Source organism: Lissotriton helveticus, chromosome 1_1, assembly GCF_964261635.1.
Source record: "Lissotriton helveticus chromosome 1_1, aLisHel1.1, whole genome shotgun sequence".
Lineage (NCBI taxonomy): Eukaryota > Metazoa > Chordata > Amphibia > Caudata > Salamandridae > Lissotriton > Lissotriton helveticus.
In genome coordinates, this window is record NC_136057.1 from 1,031,168,089 (window position 1) to 1,031,195,472 (window position 27,384).

Below are 27,384 nucleotides of genomic sequence, written 5' to 3' on the forward strand. Positions count from 1 at the left end.
CGTCGCGGTCAGGTAAAGAGTGGACGCTTGATTCTGCAGCCACGTGGACCAGGAGGTGTCTTCGACGACCAGGATGGAGGCACGAGCTGTCCCACGCAGGCTCTCGCTGTCGGCAGTGTCTGATCCGGGATTGGAGTCAACAGGCCTTGGCAAAGGCAACCCACGCGGAAAGGACGTCTGGTGCGGACTAGGAGAGTCTGGGCTGCCCCTCTTTTGGAAGGGAGCAAGGGCCAGTCTGGAGCAACCAGACCAGCAGTGAAGATTCAAAGGTTCGTCGTCTAGGAGGCCACTAGCCAGCCGGCAAGTGACCAGACAACGTGTCGAGCAGCAAACAAGCAGAAGGGCCCCACGCAGATCTCGTGGAAGCTGGAGGGCTGATCTTCGGTGCAGCGGCTGCTCGGGGCTGGGGCTTCTCAATCCCCAGAGCACTTGGTCGAGTTTACCTTGGGAGTCGTGCTGGAAGCGAAATGCAGGTTCGTTCAAGATGGCCGGTCCCACGTGTCTCGTCGCACCCACGGGTCTCAGCTTTGCTGCAGATGTGAGTTGAGGTCGGAGAGGTCTGGGAATCCGGGACTCGTCGGGCTCTGAAGTCTGGATCCTCGAGGGAAGACGACAAAGTGAAGCCGCTGGACGCTTGATGGTGCCTGCAGTTGCAGGGTGGACACTCCTTCTCCACAGGGAGATTCTTCAGTCTTCTGGGGAGCAGAACGTCGAAGTCCAGAGTTTCTTCTTGTAGAATTGTTCAGGATAATCTAATTTGGAATGGGACCAGCTCCTACCTTTATCCTACTAAAGGGGGCTGCACTACTGACTAGGTCCCTCCCCTGGGTGGGACCAGGAAGGTGGGTGGTTACACCCCCTATCCTTTGTCCGGTTTCCCGCCAGAGCTGGGTCTGGAGTGCCCCAGCAACTGGTTTGAACCGGTGTATGCACAAGGCACCTTGTGTGCCCCAGGCATGTCTCATTCCTTTCAGTCCTGTCCTACCCAATACACAAAATCCTGTCTGGGGTGGTGCCAGCACCTCCCAAGGCAGGAAACTCTTTTTCCAAGCCTCCCTCGCTGGAAGGACTCCCAGCAGCAGGAGGTCAGACTTGTGTCTGGGGTGGCAGCATCCATTTTGTGATGCCAAGGCTCGAGTTAACTTTAACCGGGGTTCACAGTTACATACATGTCGTGCCCCTCTAGAAGGGTGGAATGCTACCCCCGTCGCCAGAATTGGCGAGGGGGTAGTATTCCAATTCGCATGACACCTTACTCGACATGTTTTGATAATGTTATACCAGAGTTATTATTTAACCGCGAGGTTGATAATGCACTTAAGAGTATATGGTATAGCGTTATCATAGAACAGCTATTAGGACTTGGTTCCGCAAGCTGCAGACGGGCTCAGCTCATGCCAGAGCACCATCTCACATAATTCCAAGCACTCTGTCTTCAGGATTGATAAGGCCTGCCATAGGAGTGACTGATAGGAATGTATGTGTCCATTTTAGGTTTAGATATAGGTATACTATATCTATAGCAAAGGGTGATTACACCACCTTGCCCCAGCTGTCTTGCAGCCAGTTGTCAGTTTTAGATGGCCAGCCAGGGGTGGCATACACATGCTTCCGCCCCTGGTAGGCCCTGGGTACACCTATGCCCTGGGTACCTAAGGTACACTGTACAGGGACTGATAAGGTGACTCAGTATCCAATTAGATATGTACCTAGGGTACATGGAGTCCATTTTAACAGAGAGAGCAGGAAGCCTGGGGTCCTGAATAGCAGGATTCCAGACCAACCAAGTAAAAAACCAGCAAAACACTAGGCAAAAAGTTGGGGGTAACCATAGTCGGATATCCACCTTCCTACAACCTAGATCTTATTTTTATTATTAAAGGTCAGTTACTACTTGACTCTTTAGTGGTATCAAATGCTAGAAAGAGAGCTAACACTCAACCATCTGGGGATGCCTCTCCCCCAGGTAAGTCAAACCTTATCAATACTTTGGGCAAACTTGTAGCTGCGCAAGCAGCCAATCAATGGTGTATTGCTAATAAGCAGGGCTTACTAGCGAGATAAGATGGAGCTCACTGGGATGAAATGGAACAATTACTTCAGTTTCTCCCAGAGGAGCATAAGGCAAAAGCTCAGGATTTAGTCCAAGAAAGCAAACTAATTTCTAATGCCTCTATCAAATGTGCTCTAGATGCAGCTGAACACTGCAGCTATAGAGGTTAATACTAGCATCTTACTACGACAACATGCATGGTTAGGGATATCCTGATTTCCAACAATCCATCCTGAAGCTACCTTTTGATGAACAACTTTTTGGCCCCAGAAGTCGATCTACCGCTCGAAAAAAAGAAAAAGGACACCGATGTAGCAAAATCGATGACTGCACTTCAATCTCCCTCAAAGTCAAGTCAAAGTCAAGTCAAAAGTCAAAGTAAAAAAGTTTTTTATTTGCTTTGGTACTCCACTGAGGACCACACATTTGAAGACAGTTTACAAACATAAGCATAAACATTAATATAACACTAAAAAAGATTTTAAAAATTTGTAAAAGTTATAGCAAACCCATTCGTCAATCGGATATTTACATAATAATAGTAAGTTGTTTACTGTAGTAATGTTGCATTTCTGATAAATAGGTTCAAGATATCTTATACGCGCTTTTACAACAGTTGCGTGAGGACATACAAATAAGATATGCACAATATCTTGATCACCACCTAAACAGAGGTTACAGATAGGGGAATCTCCAATTGACCATTTGGATGTGTATGCGGAAACAGGTAAGATGCCTAAACGCAACATAATTATGGACCTTCTTGCTCCATGTGTAAGACAAAGCCCCAAATATGATCGTAATTGCTTATATTCCAGCGACTCTAAGTAAGTTTTGTATGTAGATAACTTACTACAATGCATAAAATCGAGATCATAGCTTAATCTTGGAGTAAAGCATTTCAAAAAAAATTTTAACTGGGATTTTGACCATGATAACAGAATATCTTTAGTAAGGTTCGCTATTTTAAATGCTTCAGACATATTCTTGGAGAAATTAAGTTGACAAGAATCTGTTTTAAATATCTCAGACTTTAACAAGAATCTCAGTGTTCCTTCCTTTGCATGCAAGATGTTATAGGCCCATCGAATGACGTTCGCCACAGCTGTGGCGTATGAGCTTGTTAATGCAAATTCTAGTCTGAGGGCCTGTACAGGTGTTGATGCAGAAACCTTTAGTATTCTTTTCAAGATCTTTCCTTCGGTTTTGTCCATAAAAGACCATTGTTTTGTTGGTAAATGTTCAGTTGCATACGACAAAACCGAGGGTATTTTTACTTTGTACACTTTGAGCAATGAGGAAAAGTGCCTGTTTCCTGTGGCATTGTACATTCTGGAGAGTGCCCCGGCATGTATCTCAGATTTTTTCTTTAGATTACTTATTTGTTTGAAGTTTTGTAGATTCTTCGTAAAAATCCGGCCGAGGTAAGTATATTCATCTACTTCCTCAACTCTTATCCCATCAAGGTTCCAACGATATTTAGCACTTTTTTTCTGGCCAGAGAACGCTAGTATTTTTGTTTTAGTTAGGTTCGGGATTAAAAAATGTTCCTTCGAATAAACATTTAAGGAGTCCAGTAAGTTTTGGAGACCGAACGGTGTGAGGTCTAACATAACTATATCATCTGCGTACAACAACGCGTGTACGCTCTGAAAAGCAACCTTTGGAGGCAGACTAGAGCATTGTTGTAAGCAGAATGGAAGATCGCACAGATATAGTGAGAATAAAATTGGTGCAAGAAGGCATCCTTGCTTGAGACCATTCGAAGTATTAATTGGTTTCGTCAGACCTTTTTCACTTCCCATTTGTACCTGGGACCAGGTATTCGTGTGTAATTTAATTATAATTTACAATAGATTTTCAGAAATCCCCAGTCTTCTCAATTTTTTCCATAATGTTGGTCTATCAACGCGATCAAACGCGGTGGAATAGTCTATAAATGCAGCATACACTGGTTGTGAATTCCGCCCAATGTATTTGTCAAGTATAGTCTGGAGAATTGAGATGTTGTCTGTTACTGAGTGATTAGGACGAAAACCAGCTTGATACATCGGTATTATACCCTGTGAGAAACACCAGTCTTTTAATCTATCCAGTACCTCAGCGGCGAAGATTTTGCCTGTCGCGTCCATTAATGCTATGTGGCGGTAATTACTAGCAACGTTTTGATTCCCTTTTTTGAATATGGGTATTATAGTACTTCCCTGCCATGATTTTGGCATTCTCCTGGTACAAAAAATAAAATTAAAGAGTGGCGTTAACATTTGACTCCATTCCCTTGGATTTGTCTGCAGAACTTTGATCGGGATCAGATCAGGGCCTGACGCAGAAGTGTTCCTGGCTTTTCTAATGTGTGCTTCAATCGAAAATACTGTACTATTTTCTAATGGTGTTAAATTGCATTCCGATAAGATATCAGCAGCATTGTTATCGATTTCAGTTGGGTTTGCTTTGTATAGGTCAATTAGATAGGTTTCCCATTCCTGGGGTGGTACTGGTATAGCATACAATTTCTTTTTAGATCCAGTAATTTTGGCTATCAAAGACCAGTATTTTCTTTGGTTGCATTGTTTTGCCGCTTCGTGTATGTCCACCCAATCTCCCTCAAATAGTTTACTTTCGGGGCTCTTTTTATAGGGGAGGGTCCAAGTCTACAGGCACTGACCAGAACACTTCCTCCTATAAAGGCAATTCCCAATCATTTTCACAAGAGGATTTTTCAGAGTAGGTTATAGGGGAAATAGTTCCAGGTGCAGAGGTAAAAACACCACATCTCACACTTCACCTTCCTCAAGTAAACAGTGACTTCCCAACACTTCCCTCTGACTATTACACACCTCTTTAAGGAAGACTTCAAGACTTGTAGGTGGGCATCGATATACCACCATTTGTTATCCTCCTGTGATGTCGACGGGCTTCCTCCCGAAGCTCCTAACTTTGGTCGCCATCTTCAGATAATTTTTTTCCGCTGTTGGGTCTAGATCGATACTGAAGGAGCTCCCAAGATTGGAGAGAAGAATCAACGAAAAGAAGGAAAAAACTTCAGCAGAACTGTGGTAGAGCATTTCGACTGCCACAACTTCAATACGAATGACCGACGGAAGGTGAAAACCGAGTCTTCGACGACGATAGTAGTATGCGCATGAAAGGAGTTACCTGTGTGCGGTAATGGACAAGACACCGTTGAAGTTTTGCAAAAATTGTCACCATAAGTATGCTCAAAAAGATCAGCATCTGGTCTGCGATCTTTGCCTACCACTGGATCACCGTAGCGAGGACTGTCACACCTGCTTAGACTTCACCCCGAAGACGCAGAGTGTGAGAGAAAGACAGAGAAGAGCCAACTATACCATGCAAGGTCAAGGCCCACCACCACCGCAGAGAGACCTGGGCGCCTCCAGCGAGGAGGTACCCGGCCGCACTACAGATCAGATGCATGCATAGGGGCCATCCCTCAAGAACACCACAAGGTAAAGGTACCCACCATTGTACTACCTCACATTAAACTTAACATACCAAGGAGCTAGCCAGGGACCGCAGCAAGTACAGCAGCAGAATTGACAATGTCAACAAGGAAGGCAATCCTTTAGAGGGTGTCCCTGTGGCAGAGGACAGCCACAAAGAGGCGGACAACAGACCACTACTAAGTGACTGCATAAAAAAATTTGCAAAAACAGTGAGTGTGCCCACAAGAAAACAAGCTCTACTGAAACACCCGGTAAGTTTACAGGTCCTCCAGCATACTTCACCAGTAGGAGGCTGACTAAAATGTTTCCTTCAAAGATGAAAGGACATAACTTCCGACAAATGGATTTTAAACATAATACGGTACGGTTACAGCATAGAGCTAACAAAACAAGAACCAAACAAGAGACCAAACTGAAAGATGCATTCAAAAACAGAATGATCTCAGCTACTCCGAGGTGAAGGAACTTCACGGGAAACATTCAATAGAGCAAGTACCACACAAGGAAAAGAATAATGAAACATATTCTACATACTTCCTGATTCCAAAGGTAGACTGAAAATTACGCCCAATATTAGACATAAGGTTTCTGAACAAATTTATAAAGACACAAAGATTCAAGATGACTACACTGCTAGAGGTGATACCTCAGTTGCAGAAAGGAGATTACATGGCTTGTCTGCCATAGATTTAAAGGATGCATACTTTCTACATCTCTATAAACAAAACTGGTAAGATTTGTGGTCAACAAAAAACAGTACCAATTCACAGTACTGGCTTTCGGACTAAAATCAGCAGCAAGAGTGTTCACAAAGTGCCTAACAGCAGTAGCAGCTCATCTAAGAAGGCAGGGGATTCATGTTTACCCCTACTTAGACGACTGGTTAGTAAGAGCAAACTCCTACAGTCTATGCAAGCAACATATACAAAAGGTGATAAAGACACTAGTTCAACTGGGTTTCTCAATACATTGGAAAAAGCTGTCACCAGAACTCATAAAGGTGTTCTTTGGCTCAGAAATAAATACAGTATTGGGGAAAGTGTTCCCAAGTGAAAAGAGATTACCCTTATTAAAGCACTCATCTATACCAGAAGGGGCAACATCTGACGGTGAGAGCAGTGGGGATATTACTGGGAATGATGGCCTCATGCATCCATTTAATTCCCAACATTTCCTTACACATGAGACCATTTCAAGAATGGCTCCAAACACAATGGTCACAGGCAACAGGGAGTTGGGAGAGTCTAGTGGCTGTGACGCAGGCAGTTCATCAGGAGATGGCATGGTGGAACAAAACAAACCTAGCACAGGGCAGACCTTTCACACAAACAACTTCGACAATGACGATAACAACAGATGTGCCCCAAATGGTATTGGGAGCACACATGAACAACCTCAAGTGAAGGGTTGGTGGACACAGCAAGATGCAGTGAAACACATCAATATATTGGAGTTAAAACAGTATTCTTAGCCTTAACAACCTTTCAGAAATAGCTTTACGGGAAAAAGGTGTTGATACAAACTGACTACACAACCACCATGTTCCACATTAACAAGCAAGGAGGAACACAGTCTGTAGCACTCGACGCTAGCTCAAGAACTTTGGAGATGGGCAATCCCAAAGAAAATAGACATGATAGCTATACACCTACCAGGAAAGGAAAATGTAAAAGTAAACAGACGGAGCAGACAAACATAATCATCCCACGAGTGGAAACTAAATTGAGGAGAACTCCCCAAAAAAATCAGGAAATGGGGGACACCACAAAAGGACCAATTTGCAACACCCCACAATGCAAAATGCCAAACCTTTGCATCCAGGCGAGCTTGCAATCAGTCCCTAGGGAAGCGCTACGGATAGACTGATCAGGGATATTTGCTTACCTTTCTCCCCCAATACCACTGCTGGACAGCGTGATAAACAAATGCAAGATCAGCCAAATGACAATGATTCTCATTGCACCACAGTAGGCCAGACAAACTTTGTTCTCAGAAATAATGGAGATGTCTCAAGAAACAATGCACAAATTCTCAAAAATGCAAGATTTGCTAACAATGCAAAACGAAAAAGTACTTCACCCAGAATCGGAGATCTTAAGCCTAGCAGCATGGCTCCTTACTACTTAGAATTTGTGCATCTCAAACTACTAGAAAGCACAGTGGCTGTTCTAAGAGAAGCTAGGAAACCAACAACAAGGAAATGTTATACAGCGAAATGGAATAGATATACACAATGGTGCCTAAAAAATCATCTTTCAAGGAAAATTACAAAGGAAAGAACAATGCTTAAGTACTTGACACATTTACTAGAAAGTAAATTATGCTATACATCATTTAAAATGAAATGCACTTCGCAGCAATTGCAGCATATACAAGAGGTGAAACGGGGAAAAGTTTCTTCACTTCTCATGTGGTCAACAGGTTCCTAGAAGGAGCAAAAAGAATTGCACCTCCAAAAATGGTGCCAGCACCCACATGGAACCTGAATATAGTTCTGGCACAATTGATGAAAGCAGTGATTACACTAGAGGTGGCCGCCCAGCAAAGGGAACAGGGCGCAACTAACCAATAGAGGTTATAAAAATCCCTTCGGGCAAAGCAACTCAAACACACTCGTTCACAAACTCACTCAACCCAATAATCACCACTTAAAAGGGGTACAAATAAAGTGGGAGCCACTTCCTTAGACTAAAGCACCACCAAATTTGAAATGTAACATCAGAGGCTTTAATAACACAAAGAAAAATTGCATCATAAAAAACATTATTTGCATCTTGAAAAACATTTAATCTGCAATTCATGTATAGTACAATTCATACAATCAAAAAAATGTGCAAATTAAACCTCTCAACAAAGTAAAAAGCAGTGTATACAATATTAAACTTCACATCGGAATGTAAAAAAGGGGAACCATTTGGACCTAGCGGGGAGATCCTATTGCTGTCTAAAAAGTGCTGTTGCAAGACCTGATCCAACTATTAACAGAGTTCATATCCTGGTGAATATATAATTTAGTTCATTTCAGTGATTTCTCGTTGGTCAGATTCAGAAGCACTAAGCGTTTTGGTGGAAGTGGATAAATAGATCCCATACCTTCTTCAGGACAAAAGATATATAAGGCATTGTTACCTCCCTCCTCGGAGAACTAAGTGTGTGTGTAATCACTATTGCGTCCAAATGATTTGGAAGAGTCATAGCATTAGACAAGTAGGTCGGTCGTTTTACTACCCAGCAGGAACATTAATTTAGTATATTGTGTGTGACCGGTTCCTTTTTCGTACTTGATGCGGAATAGCTCAGGGAATAGTTGCATCAGGTCTTGCAACAGCACTTTTTACACTGTGCAATAGGGTCTCCTAATGGTTCCTCTTTTTTACATTCTGATGTGAGGTTTATTAATATTGTATACATTGCTTTTTACTTTGCTGTGAGGTTGTTTAGTTGGCACATCTTGTCTTTATATTGTATGAATTGTACTGTACATGAATCGCAGAATATTGAATGCTTTTAAAGATGCAAATAATGATGTTTTTATGATGTGATTTTTCTTTGTTTTTAAAGCATCTGATGTTACATTAAACATTTTATGGTGCTTTAGTCTTAGGAAGTGGGTTCCACGTTATTTGTACTCCTCATATGTTGTGATTATTGGTTTGAGTGAGTTTGTGAACGAGTGCGTTTTCAGTTGCTTTGCCCGAAGGGATATTGTGTAACCTCTTCTGTACAAATGATGAAAGCACCATTCAAATCACTGCACAAAGCAACGCCACAAATGCTCACACTAAAGACTGCCTTTTTAGTGGCAATAACATTCCTACTTCGAGTTGGTGAACTACAGATGCTAACACTACAGGAACCTTACTTCCAAATACATACTAACAGGATTGTCATGAGAACAGATCCACAATTCATACCGGAGGTGGTATCAATATTCCACATAAACCGAAGTATACACATACCAAGTTTCTTTCAGGACCCAAAGACCAAAGCAGAAAGAGCTTTGCACCTTCTTGACACTAGAAGAGGGGTCATGTATTACATTGAAAGAACTCTAGAATACAGGAAAAAAACCAGTTCTTTGTATCCTTTGCAAATAGTTTTTGGGGAAGACCATTGCAAGATGGATAGCGCAAGCCATACAGTTATGCCACAAGCAAGCAGGGCAAGCATTACAAGGTGCCCCTCAGGCTCCCTCAACAAGAAAGAAAGGAGCTACTGTCGCTTTTCGAGCAAATACTCCAATTCAAGACATCTGCATGGCTGCAGATGGTCTTCAGTGCACACATTCACGAAACATTACTGTGTGGACATTCAAATAAATAAAAAAGCACAAGTAGGACAAACGGTCTTACAACATCTATTCACAAACCAAAGCTCATCTTCCACTCAGCCACCACAAGACTAGCAAACCACTACAAAGTCTATGCACAGCATGTGAATCCAGAAAAGATTCACACTGCAAAACAAATAGTTTTTTACCTGTCGATGTAGTTTTGCAGCTTGAAGAATTTTCTGAATTCACTAGCGAACCTACCCTCCTCCACCAGGAAAGATGACAAGAGGAGAAGAGAAAAAAAATAATCCGAAAATGGCGACCAAAGGTGGGAGCTTCCGGAGGTAGCCAGTTGACGCCAGAGGAGGCCATCAAATGGTGGTATGTCTACGCCCACCAACAGCAAACAAGCATTGGAAATGCAATAGGTCTCGCAATAGAAAAGTTTTTGGTGTGGTAAATTTAAATATTATTTACATTTTTTTTTATTATTATAAATGCCAATAGTTATAATTATCAATTGTGACATCTATAGCATTAGTAAAGGTGCATGTTTAGTTTTCCCCTGTCTTACATGTATTGATCTGACAAATCACAATGTTTCAAAAATTAATAGCTTTGTTATTTACAATGCCAATAGTTTTATCTTTCGCAAATGTGACACCTATTGTAACACAATATGCGTTGTAGCACTGAGTGGTATTTGGAGTGTATGTTGCATTGAGCGTAGTGTAATTATGTGGCGTGTAATTATGTGGCACTGAGTGGTATTTGGAGTGTATGTTGCATTGAGTGCAGTGTAATTATGGGGCACTGAGTGGGATTTGGAGTGTATGTTGCATTGAGTGCAGTGTAATTATGTGGCGTGTAATTATGTGGCACTGAATGGTATTTTGAGCGTATGTTGCATTGAGTGCAGTGTAATAATGTGGCGTGTAACTATGTGGAACTGAGTGGTATTTGGAGTGTATGTTGCATTGAGTAGAGTGTAATTATGTTGCGTGTAATTATGTGGCACTGAGTGGTATTATGAGGAGTGTATGTTGTATTCAGTAGAGTTTAATTGTGTGGCGTGTAATTATGTGGCACTGAGTGGTATTGTTTGGAGTGTATGTTGCATTGTAATTATGTAGCATATAAGTATGTGGCACTGAGTGGTATTGTTTGGAGTGTATGTTGCATTGTAATTATGTAGCATATAAGTATGTGGCACTGAGTGGTATTGTGTGGAGTGTGTTGCATTCAGTAGAGTGTAATTATGTGGTGTGTAATTATGTGGCACTCAGTGGTATTTGGAGTGTATGTTGTGTTGAGCGCAGTGTAATTATGTACAATATAATTATGTGGCACTGAGTGGTATTGTGTGGAGTGCATGTTGTGTTCAGTAGAGTGTAATTGTGTGGTGTGGGTTCATTGACATTAAGTAAGGCAATGGCTGAAGAAGGCAGAAACACTGCCCCTCTCGATATATATTGTGGGGTGATTAGAATGTGAGTGACACTTCAAACAAGAGAGATGGGGGGGGAGAGAGAGAGGGAAGGGAGTGCAAGAGAGAGAGGGAAGGGAGAGAGAGAGAGCAGAGTTCGAGAGAGGGAAGGGGAGAGAGAGGGGGTGCAAGAGAGAAAGGGAAGGGGAGAGAGGGGGTGAAAGAGAGAGGGGGGTGCAAGAGAGGGGAGTGCAAGGGGGAGAGGGAGAGAGGGGGTGCAAGAGAGGGAGAGAGGGGAGTGCAAGAGGGAGAGAGAGAGCGAGGGGAGTGCAGGAGAGGGGAGAGAGAGGGGAGTACAAGAGAGGGCGGAGAGGGAGTGCAAGAAAGAGGTAAGAGGGAGAGAGAGGGGAGTGAAAGAGGGAAGGGGGAGAGAGGGAAGGGGGGAGAGAGGGAAGGGGGAGAGAGAAGGAAGGGGGAGAGAGGGAAGGGGGAGAGAGGGGAGTGCAAGAGAGAAGGAAGGGAGAGAGAGAGCAGAGTTCGAGAGAGAGGGAAGGGGAGAGAGGGGGGTGCAAGAGAGAAAGGGAAGGGGGAGAGAGGGGTGAAAGAGAGGGGAAGGGAGGGGGGTGCAAGAGAGGGGAGTGCAAGGGGGAGAGGGAGAGAGGGGGTGCAAGAGGGAGAGAGAGGGGAGTGCAAGAGGGAGAGAGAGAGCGAGGGGAGTGCAAGAGGGGAGAGAGAGGGGAGTGAAAGAGAGAGGGGGAAGGGGGAGAGGGAAGGGGGAGAGAGGGAAGGGGGAGAGAGGGAAGGGGGAGAGGGGAGTGCAAGAGAGAAGGAAGGGAGAGAGAGGGGAGTGCAAGCGAGAGAGGGAAGGGGAGAGATGGGGTGTAAGAGAGAGGGAAGGGAGAGAGAGAGAGAGAGAGGGGAGTGCGAGAGAGAGGGAAGGGGGAGGGAAGGGGGAGTGCAAGAGAGGGGGATGGAGAGAGAGAGGGGAGTGCAAGAGAGAGGGAAGGGGGAGAGGGGAGTGCAAGAGGGGGAGAGGAGTGCAAGAGGGAGAGGGGAGTGGGAGAGAAAGAAGATGAGGAGAGCGCTGGAAGAGGGAGAGAAAGAGGGAGTGTGAAGAGGGGAGAGAGAAGAGGAGGGAGAGGGTGGGAAGAGAGCAGAGAGGGAGGGAAGGAGAGAGAGGGGTGGTAGAAAGAGTGGGAGATAGAGGGAAGAGAGGGAAGTGGGAGGGAGAAGAGGGAGGGTGGAACAGAGAGAAAGAGGGAAACAAAACACACACAGGAGAAAGTGAAATATGAGCAAAGAGAAACAAGTACGGGAAATCCAAGCAGGGGGGGGGGCGGGGTGCGGATCCCTTTGAAGTAGCTGATGGCCTCGCGGCCGTGAAAGTGAAAGCAAAGCAATTAGGGGGGAGGTGGGAGGGAGGCTGATGGCTTTAATGTGTGAGCGCACACTGATAAGCTTGTGGGAGGGAGGCTGGGCTGCCTTTGATTTGGTAATGCGAGGCAGGCAGGCAGGCGACTGGTGGCATTGTAGGACTCAGAATGAGAAGCAGGAGGAACAAGCAATAGGGACTCTGTAGACATAACATCATTTTACTCAATATACCTACATTTCTGTTCCACTAAAGAAAAAGTGTATACTTTTCAGATCACGTTAAATTTTGTGGCTATATTTATTTTATATATTCGCCCAGTCTACGGTATGAAATCAGGTGACGTGTGTGCTTCTTGTCCATTACAGCACTCTAATTTCATGTGTTCCCTAAATACCATGCGGGGCAAAAAATTAAGCGATCTAAAATAAAAGACAAGAAGGAAATGCATTCTGTTTCTACTTCGTTCGGATAAGCGCATCAGCAAAACCTATCGTGTTTCATATAATTACATTATGTGATATTGACACGCCAGGGCGCAGATAAGGAAAGTGAGGCAGTCGGAGAGACAGGGTTAGAAAGACAGAAGGAAGTAACGGAGAGAGGCATCGAGACTCGAGCGACAGGGTTGGAGGAGCGAGAGACAGAAGGAAGTAACAGAGAGAGGCACAGAGAGACAGAGTTTGAGGAGCGAGAGACAGAAATAGAAAGACAGAAGGAAGTAACAGAGAGGCATCGAGACTCGAGAGACAGGGTTGGAGGAGCGAGAGACAGAAGGAAGTAACAGAGAGAGGCACAGAGAGACAGAGTTTGAGGAGCGAGAGACAGAAATAGAAAGACAGAAGGAAGTAACAGAGAACAAGACGGAGGGCATTGCTGTGGGGAGGGGGGAGGAGAAATGCGACACGGGGCGGAGCAGGGAGAGCGGCGAGTGTGAAGCAGCAGGGGCTTTTGAAGTGAAGCTAAGCTTCACTTCAAAGGAGTGGGAGGAGTGCTGCTGGGGAACAGATGGCGATTTGATGATTTGCACTCGCATTTTAGGTCAATGCGCTTGCGCATTGACCTAAAAGCGCACGGGCACAGCATCAAATCGCCAGTCTAGGTAAACCTTGTTTAAGCCCCTATAGTCTCGATCAATGCGCATGCGCATTGAGAGGCGAGACCTAAAAAAAGGAAAGAAATACTACAATTCCTGACCCAACCACTAGATGGTGGAATAAGCACAGCATGTGAATCCAGATAATTCTTCAAGCTGCAAAATTACACTGACAGGTGAACTATTCGATATGGTCAGAGCACTTTCTCATGGTAACTCTTCAGCAAGTACTTGCACTCTTGCAGCAGTGCGACTTTGTCTACTCTAGATCTAAAAGACGTCTACTTTAATATTCCGATTGATCCCGCCAATCGCAAATACCTCAGGCTTGTGATAGCAGGCAAACATTACCAGTTCAAGGTACTTCCATTTGGTGTCACCACAGCCCCCAGAGTGTTCGCCAAATTTCCAGCAGTAGGAGGCTCCTCATCTCAGAAGACGACGTATACATGGACGACTGGCTTATTAAAGCGGTCACTTACGAGCTGTATACTACACACTCAGACAACAGTACACCTACTTAATCAGTTGGGTTCGCAATAAATGCACAAAGATCTGACCTGTGTCTGACACAAGTGCAGTTTTATCTGGTAGCTTCCATCAACCCTTTTAAAGCTCTAGCCATTCCCAATGTATCCAGGATTCACAATATTCAGGCCAAAACATTACAATGTCAACCCAATCAGTCATTACCAGCCAGAGTCTTCATGCAACTGCTGGGACAGATGGCATCCTACTTTGCAATCGTACCTCATGCAAGTCTTCATATGCGTCCTCTGCAAGAATGTCTAGCGCGTACGTGGAATCAATCACAGGGTTTATTAACCGATCTAGTGTTGGTAGACTGCCGCGCCCATCGCTCTCTACAGTGTTGGAAACCTCAAAAGTTAGCAAAAGGGCTGCCTTTCATAGACCTGATTCCACAGACTATACTGACAGCAGACACATCGTTAACAGGTTTGGGTGCCCATATTCAACTTTACACAGTACAGGAGCTGTGGTTGGACAATCACAAACGTCTCCACATCAACTACTTTGAACTTCTAGCAGTGTTCCTAGCACTCAAAACTTTCCTTTCCACACTTGTAGACAAGACTATCTTAGTTCACACTGACCACATCACAGCAATGTACTATCTCCAGAAACAGGGAGGGACACACTCTCCAGCTGTCGAGCCTTGCACAAAGTATTTGGAATTAGGCGATTCACCACAAAATCGATCTCCTAGAAGAACACATTCCAGGAGTAGACAATCAGATTGCAGGCCTGCTCAGCAGACACAGGCAGCAAGTACATGAGTGGGAACTTCGTCCCCAAGTTCTTCCCTACTTTCCAAAATGGGGATTTCAACAGATAGATCTGTTTTCCACAGTACGCAACGCAAAATGCCCAAACTTTGTATCCAGGTTCCCACACCGAGCATCCAAAGGCAATGCTTTATGGATGAATTGGTCAGGGATATTTGCTTTCGCTTTTCTGCTTCTCCCACTAATTACATTACTGGTTCGGAAGCTCAGACAAACGTCCATCACACTGATCTTAGTGGCCCCCACATGTGCACGTCAACCTTCCGCCTACGACAGACCCAGGACCTGCTGGCCTTCAGGAGACTCCTAAAGACATGGCTGTTCGAGCAGTAGCAGCACCCCAGCTCCCCCCCAACCCCCTAGCCCCTTGAGACCCTCACGGGTAAGTAGTGCATTCTACAAATGTACTGATTGATTGATTGATTGAGTGGTATACCACCCTGTTTGAACTCTCGGTGGTTCCACATCAAAAGCTACATCTCGCACCCAGTCTCCTCACTCAGAGCCATGGAGAAATCAGACATCCAAATCCCAGAGAACTCAATCTAGTGAAGTTCTAGAGTTTGGTTATTTATAACTACCACCAGACTGTATGAATTTTCTCAAAGAGGCTAGAAAGCCTACTACTAGAGCATGTTACGTAGCAAAATGGAAATGGTTTGTTGTCTGTTGCAACATCAATCCACTTGATGCTTCTGTACAGAATATCATTTGTTATCTGTTGCATTTACAGCAATGTGGATTAGCGTACAAATCCATTTGTGTACATCTAACAGTGGTAGCTGTATACTTGCAAAATAAACAACACTTATCTCTATTCAGACTACCAGTGATTAAAACCTTAATGGAAGGATTAAAAGGGTGATACCACCAAGAATTCCTCCTGCTCCAGAGTGGAACATGAACGTAGTCATTACAAGGCTAATGGGTCCACCTTTTGAACCAATGCACAAATGTCAGTTACAATTCCTAACATGGAAAGTTGCTTTCCTCATAGCGATAAACTCACTAAGGAGAGTTTGTGAACTTCAGGCTTTAACTATATAAGAGCCTTTCTTTCAACTTCACAAAGATAGTGGTTCTTCGTACCAATCCTAAATTTCTCCCTAAAGTATTTTCTGCTTTTCATATCAATCAATCGAGTTGTCTGTGTTCTTTCCTCAACTGGATTCTGTAGCAGAACGAGTCCTACACGCACGCTTGATGTTAGATGTGCTATACTTTATTACATAGAAAGAACTAACGAATTTAGGAAAACAAAGCAACTATTTGTTGCTTTTTCTCCACCTCACAAGGGCAATCCTATATCTAAGTTAGGTATTGCAAGATGGATTGTAAAATGTATCCAAACATGTTAGATTAAAGCAAAAACAACTTTGTTAGTACCCAGTAGAGTGCATTCTACTCGCAAAATTGGGGCTACTATGGCCTTGGGAAATATTCTCATAGCTGATATTTGTAAAGCAGCAACATGGTCTACACCGTACACATTCACCAAACAACTATTGTGTAGATACGTTGGCAAGACAAGAGGCAAGTGTAGGCCAAGCAGTACTTAAAACACTGTTTTAAACAACTACAACCACTACAGGTTAGCCACCGCTTTGGGAGTTTACTGCTATATAGTCTATGCAAAGCATGTGATCTACAGCTCACATGGCTCGAACAGATAATGTTACTTACATAGTAAGCATCTGTTCTTGGCATATAGAGCTGTAGATTCAAATGCGCCCACGCACCTTCCCGATCTCCTGTATCTGTTGTAGTTCTTAATTCACATTCATACGCATGGACATCTCTAGTCTGCCATACTAACCCCTTCCTCACCCGCTGCGGTAAAACAATCTAACAATGGAGTCTGAACCAGACAGGCAGGGCCTTTTGCGCCAACCTCTCAGCTATTCCCCCACTGTCAAATAAAAAAGTCTCTATTATAGTGCTCCAGGCTGGAGGGCTGCCACTATTGCCCAAACTTATAGACTGGAAACATTCAGTCTGAAACAGTCAAAGTTATCCTGAGCACCAGAAGGTTCTGAGAAGAAAGTAGATCCAGTTCTTCTTGCTTTCAATTCAGTTTATTTTCGACAAAGCTTCTTCAGAATTCACAGCCCCTTGTCTTCAGAAATCAAAATTGTTCTTCATATGGCCACAACCAACACGTGTTTTGTCAGATTTGATGTATGTGCATCACAGACTTCATCAGGGCTTTCGGACAATCATAAGATCCAAGCGTCACAATATTATCTTCCCAAATCCTATTGTCATCTTATCCAAAATAGTAGGACACCAAGTATGTGCTGTTTCAACTGTACATTGGAGATTACTCCTCAGACCATCCTGAACGGCGTGGATTGTGACGGTTGCATCCTATGATTTTCCGAAAGCCCTGATGAAGTCAGTGATGCACATACATCAAATCTGACGAAACACGCGTTGGCTGTGGCTATATGAAGAACTATTTTGATTTCTGAATACAAGGGGCTGTGAATTCTGAGGAAGTATTGTCGAAAATAAACTGAATTAAAAGCAAGAAGAACTGGATATACTTTCTTCTCAGAACGTTCTGGTCCTCAGGATAATTTTTTAACAATGGAGTCGATGCCCATTCGCACTATGACCGAAAGGAAAAGTCACCTACCTTGTGACTGGAAAGACTTATTCGAACAAAAACAACTTGCAAACATCCGGACCCAACAATAGATGGTAGGAATATGCAAAACATGTGAATCTACAGCTCTACATGCAGAGAACAAATGCTTACTGGGTAAGTAACATTATCCTTTATAACACAACTGTGACCACAAATTTCCTGGAATTTATTTTGTGTATTATTTTCCCCAAAATAAGACTTAATAACCTGTCTTTCTTTTTTTTTTTTTTAAGTATTGAATGCCACCCTGGCTGCTGTAATCCAAACTTATTACCTTTAGTTTACACAAAACTGTCTTTCAAGATCTTAAATGACTTATGAAGAAATGTCAGTATGTGGAATGTGTGCAAAGTGGAAGTTGCATACTCTGATGAACATTCATAGCAATGAAAATATACAGTAAAACTAATTTGTATGAACCATTTGTCTTGTATGTAGACGTGCTTTAGATATTGGTACTTGTAATAGTCATGTTCTTTTTTTTTTTTTTTTTTTTTTTTTTTTTTTTTTACTGGAATAACTACGTACGTGTACACTGGCAATTGAAGTCCTTAAATTTCTAATAGGGCCTGGTCAGCCTATGTTTACTTTCATTTGATCATTACCATGTTTTTGAAAGCCCTGATTCCCTTCATGTTTTACTTTTAACTAGGGTTCTGAATTACTGCCGTATTTTCACCGAACTGTGTGAAACCTTTCTTGAAAAAATTGTTTCAACTCCGAATCAAGGGTTGGGAGACTTGCGAACACTTGAGCTGCTTCTGATATGTGCAGGGCATCCACAGTATGAGGTTAGTTGTTCATGTTTGAAAGAATTAATGATTTGTTAATCAGGCCATTCTGTTTAATACATTTTTTAATGTTCCCTATTAAGTCATTAGCTACTAGCCTATCCGTTTACTGATATTTTTCGACTGCTAAGAATGTGTCAGAAGAAATTGTAACTCTATTTCAGCATCAAACGTCAAGTCAGAATTCATCTCAGCTAGGTAGAGCAGTAACATGTTGAGTTGCTGCCATTCTAGATGGTTGGCCCAGCACCCTTCTACTTCAGATAAACTTGAATACAAACTATCCAATTTTTTTTATTTTTCTTACCATAAACGAGTGTCATTGAGACAATACTAGTTCTCTCTTAGATTACAGTAACTCTGTTCTGTTGACAGTGCATTCTAGAAATGAATAAATAAATTCAGTTCATTTAAAGTCAAAGCTGAATGAATATTCCCCCACAGCAGGATAAAACAATACATATCTTTATGCAAATACTCTTTGAATGGGCCTTTTATTACAGTACTTTTTGGTGAATTGCACCCCTTTCTTCTGCCTTCTTGCTTGTTGAAGTTCTTACTACAAGTGCTAGAAAATGGGAGTCCTCCAAGAGTTATAATCTTTATTTCCTGAAGTATGTTTCTCTGCTGTCTTTGGAATGTCGTTTACATTTCTGCTGGATACATTTTCTTGCACTTTCCTCACATTATGAATACTCTTTCCATTCTTCAAATGGTTCCAACAAACTTTCTGCAATGACTCAAGCGCTAAGTGACTCCGTGCTGCTCAGTCTGTGACTCCACTTCAGAATTGGGCATCATCCGAGTCTCATCATGCTCTCTGTGGCATTTGCATCAGTCTTGTATTACAGATGAGGCATAATATACTAAATAGAGGAACAAGAACTTTCTCTGTCCTTTCTTCCAATGATGGGGCTGGGTGTCCTATAATTTAAATTAAGGTTTGCCTAAAAAAGAACAAGGATTACAGGTAGAAAACTGTCCCTTCTCCTTCAGGAGATCTCAATTAATAATCATAAGCATTGAACAGAATACCAAGCCCATCTCTAATAATAGTGATAACGGGAAAAAGATTAGTCAATGAAAACTACGCCGAAAAATTACTCATGAAGGCATGTCCCACTTGGGCATCGGTTCGAGAATGTGAATTAAGGCAAAAGTGCAATGTAGAAGTGACTATATACCTCCTGGTGGCTGTTTTACAAATCTCTGCAACCTGAATATTTCTTAATAAATTAGCAATAGCCACATTTCCTCCGTTAGGGACCTTTTAATTTTCCTGATAGTTTTATTTGCTTTTCATAGCATAATAGGATGCACGCTACTATCCATATACCGAAAGACTGTTTGGAAGAATCCATATCTGTTCTGAAGTAGTAGTAAACAAATGATTGCTAGGGTTTCCATATATTCCTTTGTATATCAAAATAAAAAGTTCATAAATAACCTGGTATCGAATGTGTGGAGAAATCTTTCTGCTGGATAAGGTGGTTTCTGAAAGTCAGCAATGTAATTTTTGGATTTAAATGGAGATCTGACATCTTGGGTACAAACTTTAGATGTGTCCTCATTACCACTTGGCTGTTAAGGAACACTATGTAGTGCTAATGGGAATACAGTGTATGAGTCTCTCCAACTCTACTTGTTGATGTTATAGGTAGAAAAGTGCCCCTTTTTGAATGGTTACCCCCCGACTTTGTGCCTGACATTTGATGCACTTTAACTTGATGTGCGCTGGGTCCCTGCCAATCAGGTTCCCAGTGCCTGTGGTCTAACCCCAAATTGTACATTTGTATCCACAGTTGGCACATCTCTGGCCACAGGTAACCCCTTATAAAAGGTACCATGATTTACCAAGAGCACTGTGACAAGGGAAGGCCATGAAAGGCTGCAGCACCTATTGTGCCACCCTTATGGGTCCTGCAGCTTAACACCCACACACTGCCATTGCAGGCTGTGTGTTTTGGTGCAGAGAGAAGTGAAGGGTACACATGGCACACATCCCTGTGTGCCATGCCTACAATCCACTGCCTGAGACCTAGGTAAGTCACCCCTCTTGCAGGGTGCACTAGCTCCAAGGTGAGGGTACAGAGGCATGATCCCTGTACCCCTACTGTGTCTAAGTCCATTCTTGGACATTGTTAGTGTAGTAGAGCCATAAAGAGAATATGATCTGGGAGTTGGTCATTGCGAACTCCACAGCTCTTAAATGGCTTTACTGAAACTTGGGAAGTTTGGTAGCAAACATCTCAGAACATTAAACCCACACTGATGCCAGTAAGGGATTTAATGTAAAATGAGCTCAGAGGGCAGCTTAAAGATGTCCCCTGAAAAAAGATCAGCCCTTGTGTGGTTCCTGAATAGCTGCCCGCCATTTGCCACCACCATACAGGTTTCTGGACCCTGGGTAGAGGGCCTCTGCTCTCTGGGTCCAGAAACAAAGCCTGTGAGAAGTTGGCCTGATATATGATGCTCACTAGTTCTAGTGATCACCTTGTATCAGTCCAAACACCCTTATGGTGATTGGTTGTAAGTCAACCTTATAGACCAGCTATCCTAATGTTAGCATGGACAAAGCAGTCTTAGGCTAAACTCTTTTGGCATGTGAAGCCAGCGGTTTTACCACAATATAACCCCTTGAATACCAGATGAAAGGACACCACACAGGTTGTTATGAAAATAAACAGTATATGTATTAATAACAACACCTCTGAACTCTTTATGAGGTCAGAGGGCTAAGCACATGACAATCTCTTACGAAAAATACTACAAGTTGCACAAAATTACAATGGTGCCCTAGGGGCACGACAAACCATATACTAAGTAAGTGGAATGTGAAAGTAATAAAAGGAATGGAGCTGTCCAGAGGCTGTAGGATCGATGGGACCACGCTACACTAACTTCAGGTAAGTAATAGGAGGCCCACGGAACGCGTGTGCAGAGTGTGAACTCACACGCGAGATGCGTAACAACCTCTATGGCCAGTACAGTTCAAGTTGAAGGTGAGTACGGACAATCCTGACTAGGTAGGACTAAAACGACTGTGGAACTGGACACTAGGACAGTTAAACTACCCTTGAGCACCGAAATGCTCTTGTTACCTCACTCATGGGCCGCGGGTGCATAGGTGTCAAAGTGCGTCGGGTTCTCGCGTTGAAGTCAATGGAGCCTGAAAGAAAAGATGCTGCAGGCGACCAGGAGGAAGATGTCCGGTGCAATCCAAGGGTGGATTGTTGAAGAAGACGACCTGATAGCAGAGGGGACAATGTTCACAGTCACTAGCCAGTGACTGGAGTGGAACCAGGAAGGGACCAGGTGTCGTCCTCTCGATCAGGTGAAGAGTGGACGCTTGACTCTGCAGCCACGTGGACCAGGAGGCGTCTTCGACGACCAGGATGGAGGCAAGAGCTGTCCCACGTAGGCTCTCGCTGTCGGCGGTGTTGGATCCGGAATCGGCGTCAACAGGCCTTGGCAAAGGCAACCCACGCGGTGAGTGAAGAAAGCGTCTGGTGCGGACTAGGAGAGTTCGGGGTGCCCCTCTTTTGGAAGGGAGCAAGGGCCAGTCTGGAGCAACCAGACCAGCAGAAAAGATTCAAAGGTTCGTCGTCTAGGAGGCCACTAGCCAGCCGGCAAGTGACCAGACAACGCGTCGAGCAGCAAACAAGCAGAAGGGCTCCACGCAGATCTCGTGGATGCTGGAGGGCTGATCTTCGGTGCAGGGGCTGGGGCTTCTCAATCCCCAAAGCACTTGGTCGAGTTTACCTCGGGAGTCGTGCTGGAAGCGAAGTGCAGGTCCGTTCAAGATGACCGGTCCCACGTGTCTCGTCGCACCCACGGGTCTCAGCTTTTCTGTAGATGCAGGTTGAGGTCGGAGAGGTCTGGGAATCCGGGTCTCGTCGGGCTCTGAAGTCTGGATCCTCGAGGGAAGACGACAAAGAGAAGCCGCTGGACGCTTGATGGTGCCTGCAGTTGCAGGGTGGACACTCCTTGTCCACAAGGGAGATTCTTCAGTCTTCTGTGGAGCAGAACGTCGAAGGCCAGAGTTTCTTCTTGATGAATAGTTCAGGATAATCTAATTTGGAATGGGACCAGCTCCTACCTTGATTCTCCTAAAGGGGGCTGCACTACTGACTAGGTCCCTCCCCTGGGTGGGACCAGGAAGGGGGGTGGTTACACCCCCTATCCTTTGTCCGGTTTCCCGCCAGAGCTGGGGCAGGGATGCCCCAGCAACTGGTTTGAACCGGTGTATGCACAGGGCACCTTGTGTGCCCCAGGCATGTCTCATTCCTTTCAGGCCTCCCTTCCTCAATACACAAAATCCTGTCTGGGGTGGTGCTAGCACCTCCCAAGGCAGGAAACACTTTGTCCAGGCTGCCCTCGCTGGAAGGACTCCCAGCAGCAGGAGGTCAGACTTGTGTCTGTGGTGGCAGCATCCATTTTGTGATGCTGAGGCTCGAGTTAACTTTAACCGGGGTTCACAGTTACATACATGTCGTGTCCCTCTAGAAGGGTGGAATGCTACCCCCGTCGCCAGAATTGGCGAGGGGGTAGTATTCCAAATCGTATGACACCTTACTCGACATGTTTTGATAATGTTATACCAGAGTTAGCATTTAACCGCGAGGTTGATAATGCACTTAAGAGTATATGGTATAGCGTTATCATGGAACAGCTATTAGGACTTGGTTCCGCAAGCTGCAAACGGGCTCAGCTCATGCCAGAGCACCATCTCACATAATTCCAAGCACTCTGCCTTCAGGATTGATAAGGACTTCCATAGGAGTGACTTATAGGAATATATGTGTCCATTTTAGGGTTAGATATAGTTATACTATATCTACAGCAAAGGGTGTTTACATCACCTTGCCCCAGCTGTCGTGCAGCCACTTGTGTCAGATTTAGATGGCTAGCCAGGGGTGGCATAATACATGCTTCAGCCCCTTGTAGGCCCTGGGTACACCTATGCCCTGTGTACAGGGACTGATAAGGTGGCCCAGTACCAATTGGTAAATGCACCGAAAGTACATGGTTGTCAATTTAGAGAGAGAACAGCTAGGCTGTGGGTCTGATTAGCAGGCCCACAGCCAGGGAAAGTCGTAAACCAGTGAAGCAAAAAGCAAAAATCTGGGGTGACCATAGGATTGCAGACCCCACTCTCCTACATAACCCCCCCCCCCCCAACTTAGGGACATTAAACTAACCTTGACCAGGTGAGTCTTCCTGTTCTAAGTGGAAATACCTGGAGAGACCATCTGCATTGCCATGGTCAGTCCCTGGTCTGTGCTCCACTGTAAAGTCCATCCCCTGTAGAGAAATGGACCACCTAAGAAGTTTGGGGTTTTCACCCTTCATCTGATTTAGCCATAAGAGGGGCTTATGGTCGGTCTGAATCTTGAAGTGAGTTCCAAACAAGTATGGCCTCAACTTCTTCAGGGCCCAAACCACAGCAAAGGCCTCCCTCTCAATAGCTGACCAACGTTTCTCTCTAGGGGTCAGCCTTCTGCTTATAAAAGCAATGGGCTGGTCATGACCATCAATATTCAGTTGAGAAAGAACAGCTCCCACACCCAACTCAGATGCATCTTGTTGTACTTACATTTATGCTGCTCAGCCAGTGTGTATGTGTGTATGTATGGAACCTTGGAATGAGTGATGACTGCGTGAAATGTTGGTGTGCATGGTGGATGGGAAGAATGACAGTTGGTGAGAGTGGGCTGAGCAGCGAAGATGCAGCTCCTGGTGGGGCTCTGTTCCAGCTTTGAACCAGCTCTTGAATTAGCCTGGAACCTGTAACTACTATCTTGGAACTTGACTAATAAACCTCTACATAGAAATACTTGGCTACCTCTGGTCCTATGTACCTTCCACCATTACAACATTTTGGCGACGCTTGGGATCAAATCCTGTATGTTTTGGGAAGCAACCTAATGAAGGTGAGAAACCTGCGTTCATCTATTGAAGGTGAGGAAACCTACAGTTGTACGGAACGTTTTTTTTAATTCAAGCAACAAAGTAAAGCAGTCTTAAGGAAAAAAATAACGAAGGAGAAGAACGCCCACTTAGCCCCACCAGTGTCGATTACTATCGGGACAGCCTACTCCGGGCGCTTCACACTCCTCATATTTATCACCTTTAAGGGAAAGGAAGGCGTTAATGACAAGAAGTGTGTGTAAACAATTTGCAACTACAAGAAATGTTGTTGTGTCGTTTAAAACTATCCGTCACTGTTTCACACCAAAGCCTCTAGCCTTCCAAAAACGTCACTAAGAATCATTTATCTGCATTTAACTACAAAGTTAAGATTGATAGATTGTGTCAGGAATGCAAACTTGCTGCCTTTCGGCATTAAAGGAGATCGTTCATCCACATTTTTAGCTTGAGTATGCATTATCCAACAGTGTGAGCATTTAGTGCCATCTAGTGGGCCTGCCAGTGTACTCCTTTTTCCGCCTTCAAACTAATGGAAATATTGTTATCTACGGTTTTAAAAGGGATTTATGCTCTGACAGCGTAATTGCAGCATCTAGATGACGATTTGGCAGCATACCAGTCCTGTGTGTGGAAGTCGCAGAATTCAAGTATGAAAATAAAAACGAACAAATATTTTTTTTATTGCCGGCATTTCGAGATCCTTTAAGCAAACAAATAGGTTTATCAGCGGACTTTGGGAATGTACTGTCAGTGTTTCTTTTGTTAACTTTTATTCCTATTGTTAAACCAACTTGAAAGTCATTACCTGCAATGTGGGCTCGAGCGAGCTGTCCAACTGTTTCTTCACAGTCCTCGAGCTGATGGTATACCACGTCACAGGTTGTTTGTGCTCAATCTCCGATGGAAACAGCACTTACATCACAAGTAAGCCCAACTTTCCGCAGAAAGGACGCAAATACGACGTTGGGGGCCATCTTAGGTAACATCACCATGACAACACCACAGCAAGTCATTAATCGACATGTCGGATCAGAGCTGTTTCTGGCATATGGTATTCGTTTGATTTATTTATTGATTTAAGGAAGATGGTGTTGTGTTTAGCAATTGCTGAGTAAGAAGAAATTGCCCACAGTCCTTGTTTTATGTTATGGTGGTACTACACTATTTTCATTTGCACTTTAATTGAGTGTTTTACAGTGGGTATGTTTTTCGTGAGAGCTTCATTTGTTCCAGGTTGGACTGTTTGTGGTATCGCTAGTGTATTAACTTATACTTTTCCTGTAGGGTAGTTGTGTACGGGAGCTGGTCTCCATACATTCGGCCTAATCTTCAGTGTGGGTGGTGCGCACACCCTTCTCACTGTCACACTCTACATGGTCTTTGATTTCACCTAGCTTCAGTATTACCATTTACTCGTACCACATTTTTCATCCACTAGTGTGAATTACTGTTTCTTCTTAGTTTTTATTGTGTTTACTCATTCATTCATAATGAACAATGGACTGTAGACCCTTATTTTGTTGTAGTGCGCAATGGACTTTGTATCCACTTTTATGGGAATATGCGCGATGGACAGTTGGTCCATGTTTTAGCCTCTTTGTTGGACAGTGGATCCATACTTTTGGCATGTGTTTTGGGCTAAGTGCCTTCAATTGTGCACCCATATTTTGTTGTTTTGCGCATTGGGCTCTGTACCCACTTTTATTGGATTGTGCGCGATGGACAGTTGTTCCATGTTTTGACCTCTTTGTTGGTCAGTGGTCCATACTTTTGGCATGTGTTTTGGGCTAAGTGCCTTGAATTGTGCACCCATATTTTGTTGTTATGCGCATTGGGCTCTGTACCCACTTTTATTGGATTATGCGCGATGGACAGTTGTTCCATGTCTTGACCTCTTTGTTGGTCAGTGGTCCATACTTTTGGTATGTGTTTTGGGTTATGCACCAATTTTCTTTTGTTATGCACATATACTTGGTTATGCGGGATGGGCAGTGACCCATAATTTCGCCTTGGCTTTGTAGTGTTTTGGGCGATGTACCCATACTTTGGCCTCTGTTAAAGCGGTGCCTATATTTTATCTGTGTTTGAAATACACATTAGGCCTTGCACCCAAAAATGTTTTCATTTTTATTGTACAATGAGTCATGTGTCCTTTACTCTTGTACCTTTGAAATCTTTTATTTACATGATTATTATGTACACTTCATTAATGTGTACCAAGAACTCATTTGTGTAGGATACTTAATGGTTTGGTGTTTACACACCGCGGGTGTTCCCCATTCTATTAGTTTTGCGCAGTGTTTTCTTTTGTGTGTGTTATATAAGAATGGGTGATTAGTTTGAATTTTACATCTTCTTTATTTCTACTTTTCTCCCATTCCCACACACTATGAGTATGTTACTTACTTATTGCATTTTATATTTTCTTCATGATGTTCCCAAGGGAAAGGGATGTGCCTAGCTATATCTTCCTGCTTGCACTCTTTCCTTGCTGGTTTTCTATACTTTTCATTTCCTTCTTCGTTCTTCTGCAATATGTACTCATCTTGCCCTGCTTCACAATTCTTTCCACTTTCATTCTTCTTTATAGTTAAATTGATCTGTTTGCAATGTTGTATCATTTTGTTTACAGACATATGTTGCTCTCTCTTAGAGTTAAAACTAATCTTTGTTGATTGTTTCCATAAAGAGAGGATATGTTGTACTTACATTTATGCTGCTCAGCCAGTGTGTATGTGTGTATGTATGGAACCTTGGAATGAGTGATGACTGCGTGGAATGTTGGTGTGCATGGTGGATGGGAAGAATGACAGTTGGTGAGAGTGGGCTGAGCAGCGAAGATGCAGCTCCTGGCGGGGCTCTGTTCCAGCTTTGAACCAGCTCTTGAATTAGCCTGGAACTTGTAACTACTATCTTGGAACTTGACTAATAAACCTCTACATAGAAATACTTGGCTACCTCTGGTCCTATGTACCTTCCACCATTACAACACATCTGTTTGGACAATGAAGGTTTTGG

The 27,384-nt window shown here is 43.6% G+C and overlaps 1 protein-coding gene across 3 annotated transcripts in view; it reads left to right on the plus strand.

Annotated features, from left to right (window-relative positions):
- Positions 1–27,384, plus strand: part of TNPO3 (transportin 3) — a 1,288,661-nt gene that overhangs the window by 343,895 nt on the left and 917,382 nt on the right. For all 3 annotated transcript variants that reach the window (XM_078677788.1, XM_078677785.1, XM_078677786.1), the window contains exon 7: positions 18,297–18,435. In XM_078677788.1, coding sequence (XP_078533914.1) covers positions 18,297–18,435 — 139 coding nt within the window. The remainder of the gene's footprint in view (positions 1–18,296; positions 18,436–27,384) is intronic.